The sequence below is a fragment of the Dendroctonus ponderosae genome, unplaced genomic scaffold, assembly GCF_020466585.1.
Source record: "Dendroctonus ponderosae isolate FM_Combo_2020 unplaced genomic scaffold, Dpon_F_20191213v2 Dpon_F_20191213_5, whole genome shotgun sequence".
In the NCBI taxonomy this organism is placed as follows: Eukaryota; Metazoa; Arthropoda; class Insecta; order Coleoptera; family Curculionidae; genus Dendroctonus; species Dendroctonus ponderosae.
The window spans coordinates 7,095,408-7,109,532 of NW_026018715.1; the positions used below are offsets into that span (position 1 = coordinate 7,095,408).

A 14,125-nucleotide genomic window follows, 5' to 3' on the forward strand; every position below is an offset into this window, starting at 1 on the left:
CATTGTTAGTAAATTAATCTATAAGGTACTTATTCCTGTTTTTAAATTCTAACGCGACAGCACCATAAACTAGAACATTACCCTATTGCTAAATAATTAGCTTTGTGACTATTGCTGGAAACTGATGAGTTTTTTGGAGCTTTTAAGCTGTTGGGGAAACGAATTTCTTCCTGACGTGTCCCATGCACGAGTGGATGTTTTTCGCGAAAAGCATCATCATCACTCAGTTGTGCTAGCCACCAGTGCTTGTGAAACGTTAAAAACATATTTTCTACCACAGCAATTCGCCAGCTTCAGAAGAGAAAAGTAATATTTCAAATTGATCCAAAAATATACATAAACATTTCTGGGTGATTTCAGAATAGCTCTTAGCAGCGAACACCTTTTAGAGTATTTAGAATGTGTATGCGTATTTTTAATGATGAACCTGCCAAAAATTGTCCAAATATACCGACCAACCCTGTATATACTTCAATATGTTGTTCTACATTAAATTTTACTCATAAAAGTGCCTATACGTCAATTTCAGGAAATACTTTATTTTAACGAAATTTAATAAAAACAATTCGAATTATTTAAATGTATATTATCATCTATTTTTCATATTATTAGCGTGCGTTCTAGGTAATTAAATAGACAAAAACATGAACGATTGTAAATTACGGTACATCATTTTTTCGTTTTTTAAGTCCACCGATTAATTTACTAAATTAAACTCTTCAAGCTTTATCGAAGATGCGACGTTCTCGCAAAATTAGAGTAAACAATATGCAGTTAATGTGACTAATTTTTCTTCAGCTTTCAAAATCTGTAGAGTTTGCATGTTTGTTTCTGTTTTGGATTTGAAGTTAGATAGGAAGTTTTAGGAGTTTTAGTTTTTAGAAGAAGTTTTCTAAAAATTGGACGGCTTTAAGTTTAACAAAACTTTGTTTATTTATGTTGAGGTCTCTTGGTGATCGTGATGATAATTAGTGATCGTTGTTGCTTTCTGTTTTTTGGATGGATCGGCCAATAGATAGTGGCAGAGAAAATATTATTTTTCTAAAACTAAAAGGTAACAATGGACAAACAGATATACCAACTTAACGGCAACACAATATGAAACCGCTAAAAAGTCTTAAAAGGTAAACAAACAATAGCCATAAAACAATATTTGGCAAGACAGATAGTTGCAATCATAATGTGTTTTTTGAAGCATTTTTTAAGATGCTTTTTTTCTATTAACTTAATTTATCAAAAAAGGACATTTGTTTGTCTGCTAGTGTTCGTTACTTTGCGTATAAGTATTCGTATTAGTATCAGTCCTCTTTGCTTACGTAATTTCTACATAAATCGTTATCGATTTGATTCATATCGATAAGCCCCATTCGCCTAGCTGTTCAGCTGGTTTAAGTCAGTTTACGGTCTGACATTTCCATTTGCTTCAGTTCGGATCGGTAGCTGCTGTTGATAGGTTGTGTTGTAGCAGCCTTGTCGATACGAACGTCTACAATTCGTTCATTACGATAACGTTCAGTTGTGATTTCAAAAAAAACTTGTTTACGTATGTCCAAAATTAAACTTGCGGAGTGCTTTGCCATAAAGCTGGATCGGATATGTCAGCTCAGTGCTGAAAACACCGTTTTTGTCGAAAGTTTCTCGTGTATGGCAGGATGCTGTACATCTTGCCACCCCTAAGGAGCCAAAATCCTCCGGCCCCTTGGAGCAATTTGATTTGCACCAACGGGAACAATCGTAACAGTGGAAATCTGGATAACAGCTCCACCGGTTGGAAGAACAATAACTCCAAGCCACCCAAGATTCAGCTTAGAAATTTACAAATTCTTCCCAAAAGAGATGTAAGTTTCTTCTTAATAACAGAAGATCATTCAAGTCTTACATCGCCAAGTGAGAAAAACATAAATAATATGAAAACAAAGGTTTAGTTGTTGTGACGAATTGTGTTACCTAAATGTCAAAATGTCGTTGACCTTTTGCAAATTGCAGACGTAACATCGCTCAAATGTCAACTGTATATGGCTGTATATATAGGGTGGATTCTTAAGATTGCCAATGGAATATTCTATCACAAAAAATTAAGTTCTATAAAGATATGTTATAAAGTTTCGTGAATGAATTTAATAGTTCATACGAGCTTTCTTTGAACTAATTCCAGACAATGTTACCGATTTTATGAGTGTTTGAAAGTGCGTATTTTCAGACAGTATCTGCTTTAATCTTTTCGAAGTTACTGGTTGCTTTTTGCCGTACTAAACGTTTGTCCCAATAAAAAGGGATACAAATGACTGCTTTTATCATTTACGTTGAAAAAACAAAATTTTTGACTTTAACTAAAAATGTGAGTAATAGTGAACAACTTTATTATTTACTTGTTTACACTGTTAACAACAATTTACACTGTTAACAATTTTTGTAAATAAATGCTCCATTTGTTCAAAAATTCGTTCCTGTAGTTCAAATGGTTTCAAACATGTTTGCCAAAAAAATGTTGTTTAACATTGTTATGTGTGTTGTTGAGAGAGAATAATTTTTCGTTGCTGCACTAATTGAGGAACACCCTGTATTTGTACATATTTATGAAACATTCTTTTTTTGAGAGTTCTGTACTATGGTCGCATTTTTTACAATCTATAGAAATCGCTCTGTGTTTTTGAGGTCTGGTTCAATAAAGAAAAGGATTGATTGAAAGATGCGAAATAAATGGTCCGGGAACGTTTTATATTTTATCACGTTTCCGAATTTTCCTTTTATTGAATCATTTGGTCTGGCATGCTGAGGCTAAGTGACGAAGAGAAATGATGCAACATTGTTTTGAATGAAACGAATTGAGTGGAGAAGATTGCATAAATGAATCAAGTGATTTTTTCCGTTATTAAAACTCAATTTTCACATTTAAACAGTTTTATTTGCGCGCTGCTTGGTGGTTTAAGAGTCCGGTACAAAAATGTGGGTTTATGGGCGGAACATTCAGATTCCTGGAGCAAAAAGCCTAAAATTGAAACTGAACCACCGATATCCATAGACTGATAAGAACTACATTCGGTTGTTGGGCGTAAAAGTTTAATTTTAGTTTAATTTTGTTAATAAATTTGAACACAAATAACTTTTGCATACATCTCAGGTGACTGGCGTTATTTCGGATATTACCGAATATTTGATGAAGGTGTAGAGAAACGAACCTACTTTTTCTAATTTGTTGATCTACACTGTATGAAAATTTTGAATTATTCCGAGAAGTCTTCAGTTCATTTCAAGAACTGATCCTTGAAATTAGAATTTCTTTCGGACGTTTTGCAAGTACGAATGACTTACATCTTCAGATAATTTTTCGCTTGACCTATCCGAGATTGAAACGAATTGATCGATGTTGTCTACGTCATTTATTTAACTGTTTTCAACATCAGAGTATCTTTAAAAACGATTGAGAAATAAGTATTTATCTCGGGTCTTGGCCACCGAGATCGCTAGATCTCGCTCCCTTTGATTTTTGTCATGGATGAAGTGGTTTTATGCTACAAAAGTGGACATAGGWTATATGACTAGTTCGCATTCTTAATATGCATTCTTCAAAATTCGATTTGTTTTGTTGGTTTTGTGTGAACTGATGAAAATGTCTATGAAACGAATWAAAAATKTACTCGGAATACATCAGCTTTTTTGCTTATTTTGACTTGGTGCGCATTTCCTTAAAAGGTTTYCATTTCCTTCCGAATTGCCMTGCATGTAAGTGTGTATGTAATRTATAGGAGGCACCTACAATTGAAAATTTTCCTTAGTACGTACTTCATATACAAATATGAGTTCGGCAATCTCCAAATTTAATGAAACTTCTGGAAATTTGATCAGTTATTTTCTTCCACTCAAATTTCTTTGAAATTCTTTGTTCACTTTCTTCTAATTGCTTCTGCGTTGGCCGATCACAAGCCGCGAATTCTTGCATGAACCTTATCTTGTGATAGCGACAATGCGGAACCCGGATTCGGTCCAACAGCAGAATGTGTTCTGTGAGAATACCAATCGAAACATCTCGAATTGCGATTCGAATCAATGGAACGAGGAAGAGGGAAATTAAAACACAACCTGTGTTTTGCATCTGTTGATAAACTTTTTATTAGATTGTAGTGTGTCTTGCCGATTATTGTCAATCAATATTTTTGTTTGCATTCAAAAACAGATCCTGATAGAGCCGGATTGTTTTACAGCTAACCTTTCGCGCTATAGGCCTCATTGCACAAGAACAAGGAAGTGCCTGAAAGATCACGGCGACCTGAAAATTAATAACGAGCATCATCAGCAATGCAAATTAATGGATAAGTCGTTCTAATTACTAGTGCACTGCTCCAGCTCCTACGCTCATGGCTTTAAGTGCTTTCTCGAGAGATTAGTTTAATGATTCATCACTTATGCGCGTACACGAACTTTGACTAAACCTACATTCACTTAATAATTATTAGGCTCTAAACGGAAAAGTACAGTTTCGCAGGTCAAAAGTGTCTGATAGCCGAAGTAGGTACACTTTACGGCTTACTTCCATTAATCAACAAAATCTGTTTTCAAACCACCCTGACTGTTGCAGGTCAGTTTTACTCGGCAACAACAAAGCACAAAGACCATTTTTTTACATTAATTCAACCGAATTCTATGCCGTTTCATGGTCAAGTTCCTCTTTTGTTCGTACCATCCTTATTGTTCGGTGCTACCCAAGCGTTGCCCGTCAAGTACTTACATTAAATTACAATTAACAAGATTATTTCAGCTTCTGTGCTTGTTTGTACCTCTTGGTGCGTCCCGTACAATCGGTTTCAGTCAAGTCGGTGTTAAATAAAAGCGCTTATTTTACGAAATGTTTCGTTGGAAAGAAAATTACTAAAAAACATCTCGAGGCGGACAAGTCGAAGACATGGGGTTGTGAACCCTTTTGAATTGTCTGGATAAAGATGTCTGGAGCCTGGAGGCTGGCGCCCTTTTCTATGTGGCTTTAGGGGGTTAAATCCAGTCAAATATTCAGTTTCTAAAGGATTTGTGGATTATTTCACGTTTTTTTTAWTACTCAGATTGTCAGTATCGGATTTTTTTAATACCTCACAGGGTGTCCCAGAAAATAGGAAGATTTCGGATTCATATACAGGGTTCSTATAAACAAAATTTCTACAGCCTCTTCCTACCAACATATAGAACCTAAAAAATACCGCGGAAAATCGGGTTTTATTAAATAACTTTTAAAGTATTAATATACAATATAATTTGATATTTTTAATATAGTAGCTACTAGATATTGCTCCTTAAAATAGTGTCTGAAACTCATTTTGCGGTTTTAGGTCGCCAGAGATCAACCAGATTGTACCGAATTCTCAAATTTTTAACACCCTGTGTGAGAGGACTCAAGGAATTAGGAATTCTTACATACCTTGAAATATKTGTTTTAAYTTTTTTAATATAGGTTTAATAATAAATGTTTTTTGGCTAGTAAAAGTATTTCCTTAATTAAGGCTTTAAATTAATACCTTTAAGTTTAWAATCGGGATCATATAATTKSATAGCTCTGCCTTTTAAGTTCTTTTAAACYATKATTTTCGTATTTTTTGCCAATGTGCTGATGCTTGACCCMAAATTTCGCGCAWYTACCACTTTGYCTCAGAATTTTATAATGTAAACTSCTCAACAAATCAACGTTACRCTRACAAATTTTGAAATTTTSACTGCTTAGAGCTAATTGATTTCTGTTTGAMGCGTTATTTAATGCAATTCCTTTTCTTTTAGTGGTTTTGTAAAAAAATAGTGCGTCAGATAAAGTTTCTASAGRGTGGYAAATAAAACWTTGCAAACTTGGRGAAAGTTTTGCGTGTKCTGAGTTGGASAAAAAACSATTATTTGCATTTCAACWACACAAGCATTAATACACATAGATCTCATATCTCAAAAAACGTTTGAATTTTTCGCTCATCTCGTTTTGGTCTTGCAGTGATAACTTTTTTTCTTRAACCTGTTGAWAATATATGRTTTCTGTTGAAGCTAAAACTTCACAGCGGACTTTAGATCGTGAACTCGGACCAAGAGCAGAAGAGATATCGTTGCGAATCAAAAAAGTAGATTTTTTGAAACCACCCTGTAAATAAAATAGATGGCCAAAAAATGCAAAAACCGTTTCGAGCTATTTGGGTTATCGTTAAACTTTTAGTGTTGAGGTCCAAAAAATTCAGCTTTGCAAAATTTTGCCTTTTTTAATTATCGCCCTCTAGAAAATTTTGCTGAGGTGTTTAATTTTCACCAAAACATGCTGACATGAGTTGCAAAGTTAAGGAAAATGTAGCTGTGTAACGTTCATTTGGTTGAGCAGTTTATTATCAAGCTGWGGAAATGTGTGGAATTGTTTCTATTACTTTCAATTATAAACGTTACTATACGGTGAAAGCAGTTAAGATAATTTCGCTTACGAGAAAAGAATATCGCAGAATCAAAGGCCAATAAAATGGTTATATAACTAAATATTTCTCAAACATCTTCTCAACTTTAGTTTCCTTTGCTGYCTTTAATGTATAAAAACATATTTTAATTGTGTCAAAGCGCTTTATAAAACTACATTAAGTAAATTGTTTATATATTTATAAACGACAGATTTATGAAGCCAAAACCTGTTAAGCTGTCGCGTTCATTACTTCAATCTGATGAGTTTTTCGGAATAAACGTTTTTTTCCTTACGTTTCGCATGCTTATTCAAGTTGTCCTTTTCAGTAGTTGCTTATAAGCATGATATTTATGAAGTTTTTTGATTTTGCAATTGGCCTAAACGCAAAAAGGTTACGAAACGATTTACAGATGTTCTTCTTGTTGTTTTGTCTATGGTGGAAACCTTCATCAGGCAGTTGATGATCGTCGGCTTGCCTTGAGTCGGGTCTGTTTTAAGTTTTATGTATATTGATGGATCTAATAGTCCTAGGATATTCTGTTCATATTCGTCTTTGATCATGATTGGCACAACAACGATTTTCGAATTTCTTTTGATCTCTAAGAGCCTAATGGTCTTCTCTACTGCTGACTGACGGATTTCATTTGTGCAAGTTCTCGCAGCCTTGTACATAAATCGATAAGTTGTGAGAGAAATTTTCGTTTTGATTGTCCAAAACCCGAAAACTTTTAGCTACAATTCTAGAATGTTTGGACGTTCTCTCGGCTTCTCTCGGGGAGGCTGTTTTTATTTCATGTAAACACATATCGATCTAGATTCCCCCTAAATTTTAGCTTTATCCTGTGCAAATCCCAGTTAATGACCCAGACAAGAATGAATCCTCTTTTTCGTTTCCCGCCACAGTCTCCCTTGTTATCGTTCTTTGACTCCTTATTGTCTGGAGTGGCTTCTATTTGCTGGCTTGAATTTTCCGGGTCAAGTCACTTTAATTTTTCGGAATCATTTTGATAATATCGCTACAGCTGAACAGAGCGTTCAAATATGGCCTCGTATTCTACCAGTTTTTATGTATTTCTATTTTTTTATAGAAATTGTGAAAAATTTAAAATGAGTCTGAGTATTGTTTAATAGAGAAAATTGTCAAAACATCTTCAACTCATATCCAGAAGAATTATATATATTTTTCTTTACTTGACTGTTTTATTGGTATTACTTTGATTCCCGTACTGGATAAAAAAGCACTAAATGTCAAGCATTAAGTGTTTATATCAATGTACGTAAGAGCTAATTACCTAATCAAAGTACATACTCATACGGGATGAGTGTACAATTCAGGAAGTTCGTTTTTTGCAGCTTTTATCCTTTCAGTGAAAGTAGTAATAAGGTGCGGAGTCCTTGATAATTGCCAAGGAATTGAATTGCCTTAACTATGGGCTTGATAGTTTAAATGAGCTGGCTAAAATGAGCATTTGCATAAACAGTTACAAAATATCAGAACCGCTATTGTAAATCTCGTCATTTCTTTGTCTGTTTACATTTGCATAAGTCGGTATCGGATTTATTTATTCCACAATATCTGTTTTTCATTTATCAGCTGGTATTCGAAAACAGGTGTGTCTGTATATACGCCTCGATTTCTAAGTTTTTTTCTGTCGCTTTATTGGTTCAGTAGCCCTTTTGTATCAGCAAATAAAATACTAAAATATACAATAAGTACAATACAAGTCTTTCAATGTGTTAAAGACACTTTTCTTTGACCGAACAGCTTCTGCAAACAAACAATTAGTAGCCATTGAAAGTCAAGTTAAACTCACTTTTAATTACATTATCGTGATGGCACTTTTGCATAACGTTCACACTATGAGCATTGAAAACTTTTGTTTGATTACGATTATTAAAGCAGACAGTTGGCGTGTCGATAATGAATCGAACGAATATTCTGTTGATTAAGTAACGATAAGCCTAGTATTAACAATTTGCACCCTACTATTGTTGTTAAACAAAATTTGTCCTCATTTTCGGTCTTATTTCATTGAATCTGCATATTCAAACAGTGTTACATATTTATATATCGAGACGATTTACGAACAACGTATAAGGCTGATAAACATGTCGTTTAAAATGTATCATTTATAATTTACATACATGAATATTGATAAAGCACCAACAACATAAATCGCCTGAGAATGTGAGCTACAATGTACTTTATTCTTGTTACTAAACAACCGATATTGCTCTCCGATCGCTTAGGAAAACATTTTTATTTGAAATTGAATGTGAGTTGTTGGCATTGGAGGATTATTTTCCAGTTTTCTCTATCGTGTTGCCTTCCTATTTGTATTCCACGCCTGGCTCGGTGTGGTGCGACTTCTTTTTGTTTGCATTGCGTTCGCTCTAGTAAAAGGAATAAATCCGACCATAAAGCGAGCCAAAAGGGGCACAAAATTCGACGCAGCAAAAATAGGCCTTAAAACGTCTGTCCGCCACATTTACACAAAGAGCCAGCGCTTCGTGGAACATTCACCTCAAATTACATTCTCTTTGTTAACAAACTTTGAGGATTTGAGGTCGTCGGTTGGCTAAATACAAAGTTCGATATAAAAACGTTTATTATTATTTTAGCCGAAAATCGATGAGTGAAGCTTCTTGTTTTGTGAGTGTTGAATAGTGTTGAAAGAAAGCAATTTTCTAGTCAGGTTTCCAGAACAACGCAAATCGACTGTTTAAGGTTGTTTGTCTGGATTTTAGTATTGCTTTCAAAAATTTTTAATCTCTAATGTTTAGAATTGGTTTTTCTTTGTTTGAACCTGAATTCATCTATTTTCAAAGGAGCTCTAATCCAAGGCAGTCCATGCCTCAAATGTTCTTATGGTGTTTCTAGCAGATTTCTTCAAGGTTCTTTATAGCGCAACTATTTTGGACATACCAATTGCGTAATGGAATGATATAGGGACTATTTATGGAGTATTTTTTTCTCATGGTTTAAGGCTTTCAAGTGAACATTTCACGGTTAGTTCGAGCAGATATTAACAGGATTTTTTCATATTCGTTTGTGTTGCCCTTTTGTTTTCAAATTTTCGAGCTATTTTAAAAGTATTTGATTCTCAATGTTGCATTTCTTTCAATTTGTCTTCATCCGAAGTCATCGGTCGCGTTTGAGGAAATCTGCTCTGGCTGTCCAACAGCAATCGTTGTATCGGTATTACACTACGCACTTTTCCCCGATTTATTGGCCAATAAAGTGGGCCAGTTATTGAAGGTTATACCCATCATCGACTTTACACTTGGATATTGTTCTCACAATAAATCGGTGCAATTTCAGTAAAACAAACATACATTTCAATACTTTAGTTCTGTTGTTTTGTGTTGGTAACGATGTGTAGATCATAGCGCATGAACCAAGAGCCACATTCTTTGTTTATGCCTTCAAAGAAGCTACTAATTTTCTTTATTTATTTGCCAAAATTGTTGATTACAACACAGATTTTCAACATTTGAAACACAATAAAAATAAAATATAACCAAACCCTTAATTCCATGTGACTTTACTTCGAGAATCGCTGCCAACAGCGACATAGCATATCAGGATTGGCCTTGTTATATGTGTATTTTAACAAAAACTGTCCTAATTCCTAATTGTAATGTATTTTTTTCTGCTAAATTTTGAATAGCATACACCATGCACCAAACAACACTATAAACACAAAAAGTCATAGAGGAGTAAATGTTCGAAAGAACGAACTCGCCAAACAAAAAGATCCACACACGCCAATAATCATAACATGATTTGGTCTACAGTTCAATGCTTTCTTTACGGGCGAAAAACTGGCCTACATTGTGTGACGTCATCAGGCTTTTAGATTTCAGCACTGAGGCCTTGTTCTTAAGACGGTATTGGTAATATTTTTTGGTTTCAAATTCGTCATTTTTTGTATGGCATTTTTATTCTTTCGTAGGCAGAAAAATAATTGATTTATCTATTTCCTATGGAATAACTAAGGCGTTCAATTTCATTTAAAAAATAACCGATCTGATATTGAATGAACATGTAACTAATCGCAACAATTGTATATTGGTCATCGTGAAAGACTTGAAGAATCGATTTTTGTTCATAAATGTTTTTCCATTATAATCGCTTTCCGGTCAGTAGGTTTTTGACTTTCCACTAGATGGTTTGCAGCAAAATTGTTATTAATCAGCACTAAATGCTAAAGGTTTATTATCATCGGTTGATTGCGCTTTGGACTGTATGCATAAGCGATTCAGTATCTGTCTTGTATAATGCTTGGCCAAGTGGAATAGATAAAGGGAATTTGCGCCAATTATACCCGCAAATAAAACACAACACTAAATATTAATTAATGTATTGCCGGTCTAAGTAAATTAGGTTTGGCTTGCTACCAGTTTCAGGTCATTAGTTTTCAAAGATTTGATTTTCTTAGATTTCAGTGCTGCACTCGATACAGGTTGATATTGAAAGCAGGTATCAATCATGTTGAACATTTAAGCTGTGACTTTATCAACATTTGCTCTGTATATAATTGTGGATTATTTGGATGTTTTTAAAGCCCTATTGAAGTACGTATTTGCAAGCTATAAATTATTTGACTTTTTTATCTTATCCTTATTATCTTAATTGGAACGTTACTTGGTCGTATTTGTTTCATTCGCCGAGTTTACGTGCTAGACGAACCCAACAAAACCATATATGGCGATATGGATTCACCATAGTTGGTGAAAGCTTCTGAATGATTTAGCTGCTCGGTTTACGAATTAGGCAATACGACAAGTGCTGATTCTAATTGTTTATAAAGAAAACATGTTTTTCTCCGGTCTAAGAAAAGCGTTTTGTTGGCCCTCCAAATACAGAGTTTTTCTCGCAGGGGATCAAGAAGATCCTATTGTATATTTGGTAAGTTTACATTTTTTGTTGTTGTTCTGATATGAATAATAAGAATATAATCATCATGCCATTAAGCGACTGCCTCATTAAATACCAACGTGTTCCAGTTTTGGTTACAGTCGTAATGGTGTTTTAGAACATATTAATAAGCGATACAAGGTTAGGTCGTGTAATGAGAATATTAGAACTGGTACAGCAAAACTGCTCTAGAAATAGGCAAATTATCCAACGTATGGCTGATTATAATTTTCCATTTTTTGCGTGATGTTTAGAATGTTTGCATTCGGATGCAAACGGAACGTTTGTCTTAACGTTATTTAATTCACGTTTTCCTTTCCAGGATGAATCATCGGAGTTCCACGACACGCTCGACGCTAACCGAAATTCCAAAAGGTAAGTTTTTGCTTCACTATCTTATCTTGTTGAACAATGTACTATATTGTTATGAAAACCCGATTCTTTCAACTGCTCGATCGAAAACAATTATTTTATTCGACGGTTGTTGCAAGATGATCGTGCACGGATCAGGGCTGTTCACATTGAAATTACTATAATTAGCAGATGATAATCGCCGTCCAAGGACTCTTTAATGTTCAATCTTCGCATATTTAAATGAAATACGTCAGTGGCGTTGCTTGAGGCCGGTTTCCTCATTATATCAGACTAATGTTTGAGTCAATCTTCAAAAATTTCGCACTCTTCCTGTTCGCTTCCTTGCAATTGACATTTCCACTRAGTTGCCATTTGATTTGCAATTCATTTATTGACTTCATGTTTTTATTAGCGAAAAAAGGTTAAATAAGAGTTCTGTTTAAAGGTGTTTCGTAAAAGCTACTAGCAATTGTTTAGTGGAGAGTTAAATGGGAGGGCCTTTAAAATTGTCCACTGTTTTATTCGCTTTATGGTGTTGTTCAAGAGCTTATAAAAGGCGTTAAGTCATTTTTAAAATTACGACTGTTCTAKTACCAATTTTAAAAAATTGRAATTGTCAATTAGCCCTTAAATTATGTGCCCAATTCTCAAAACCTTTGTGCCCATAAAATTGATTTCTAGTCATTAAAAAAAGTGTTAATCATCAAAATAATGACCGAATGAATAGACTGAATTTATCAAATGATTTTTGGAGAAATTTTATCGTCGATAATATTGAGAACATTGAAACATTTGATGGCCTAATGTTGACTAAGTTGTGAGAGAGTACAAGGTTGAAGCATTTTTGATGCACTATGAGGGAAAATCCCCGTTTAATAATTCCAGAAAAACACAAATGGTTCGCGGTATTTTGCCTGTTAGTTATCCCTATCAAAAATTTAAATTGGTGATTGGAGCGGGAAATTATAATGTTTTGTAATGGGATTTTTTCAGTTTGAACCTGAAGTCATTCATTTTCAGTGAATTTTTAAGCGAAAGCAAGGTTTGGGAATATTTTCAAACATGTAAAAATGTAAAATACCGTTTTATGCTTAAAAGAGGTTCTTATGGCTGAACATGCAATTTAATTTTTCAGCTGATTTTCTTCAAAATTTCGTTGTAGCGCAACTATTTTGGGTAAACCTACATTTTATTCTCAGAGGTTTTCGATTGTATCGATTTAATTGCTTAATGGAATAAAATGTTGCATACGAACTCTTTCTGAAGTTTTTTACTAAGTTTTTGAAACTTTTTTTTGAAATTAGTTTACATGCCATCCCTGTGATTCTCTATTTCGAAATTTTCATGAATCTGTGATTTCGAAATGATTTTACCTGTTATTTTGTGTGTCTTTTTCTTAATTATTTAAGCTATTTAAGCAGCTTTCGACAAAAAAAACTTTATTATGATCAAATAATATAACCTTTTGCGGCCATTTCTTGAAACTGCTGGGTCTGTTGGGTCTTAGACCGTCGTGAATTTCTTCTTGACGTTTCGCAAGCACGAGTGGCGATGGCGTGCTTCTTCAGAAGCTTTCGGGTGTTTCTTGCGAAACGTCAGGAAGAAGTTCCAATTTACAATGGCCTAAAATCCCTAAAGTTTTTGGATTATGATGTTTAAAAGATTTGAAACATGCGATTTGATTGCTTGTTATTATCAGCTTAAGATAAGTTGACTTTGTAACGTGTTAGACTTGATATGACATCGATTTTCTAAAGGTTTCTGAAGATGCTAAATTAGCGTAATTTACAAAAATGTTGACATTTTTCGAAGAATTTTTTTTCACTTCTTTGCCTTTTCTAATAGTTTTACCTAGACTTAACAATAGCATATTTATTGTAGTGTTCCTTACATGATAAATTGTTTCATATCGTTTTATTTATTTATTTAACCAGAATTAATTAAATTGTACATCAAACTGTAAAACCTTGCAGATATAAACACAGTTATCTATACGCAGGTCCAGTTGCAAGAAAGAAAACTAAACAAAAATATAACAATAAGAAAAAAATCCTTCACACTAACTAAAAGTAAAGTTTTCTTGATCGAGCTGTCAAGAAACATTTCTTATTCTATTATATTAGATATGAAGGTACATTACTAACAGTAAAAGCTGTAGAACTCAGGTAGATTTTATCCAATCTTTCAACATACTGACGTGTGATTTGTGTTTCATAAATTAGATTTAATTAGCAATATTGAATAAATTATTACAACTAGAAAAAATAATCTAGCGAACATTAATCTGGGTTTCTGGCGGATCACCAGCGAACAAACAGATCCTTTGTTTTCAATCTGTTCAAATTGCTACTGTAAGTATTAAGTACATGGGAGGTGCTTTCTAAAAGACGAAGTATGAAATCATTTACTTCGCGAAAACATTCATTAAAATCGAAAAACGGCCC

The 14,125-nt window shown here is 34.0% G+C and overlaps 1 protein-coding gene across 5 annotated transcripts in view; it reads left to right on the forward strand.

Annotated features, from left to right (window-relative positions):
• Positions 1-14,125, forward strand: part of LOC109539529 (protein phosphatase Slingshot) — an 82,586-nt gene that overhangs the window by 2,480 nt on the left and 65,981 nt on the right. For 3 of the 5 annotated variants that reach the window (XR_007281564.1, XR_007281563.1, XM_019907311.2), the window contains exons 1-2: positions 1,409-1,838; positions 11,650-11,702. Coding sequence is in view for 3 of the 5 variants with exons in the window: in XM_019907311.2 (XP_019762870.2) it covers positions 1,653-1,838; positions 11,650-11,702 (239 nt within the window). In the remaining 2 variants the exon portion in view is untranslated. Of the gene's footprint in view, positions 1-1,408; positions 1,839-11,072; positions 11,319-11,649; positions 11,703-14,125 lie in introns of those variants that run through there. The other 2 variants (XM_019907313.2, XM_019907314.2) reach the window with 2 other exon arrangements.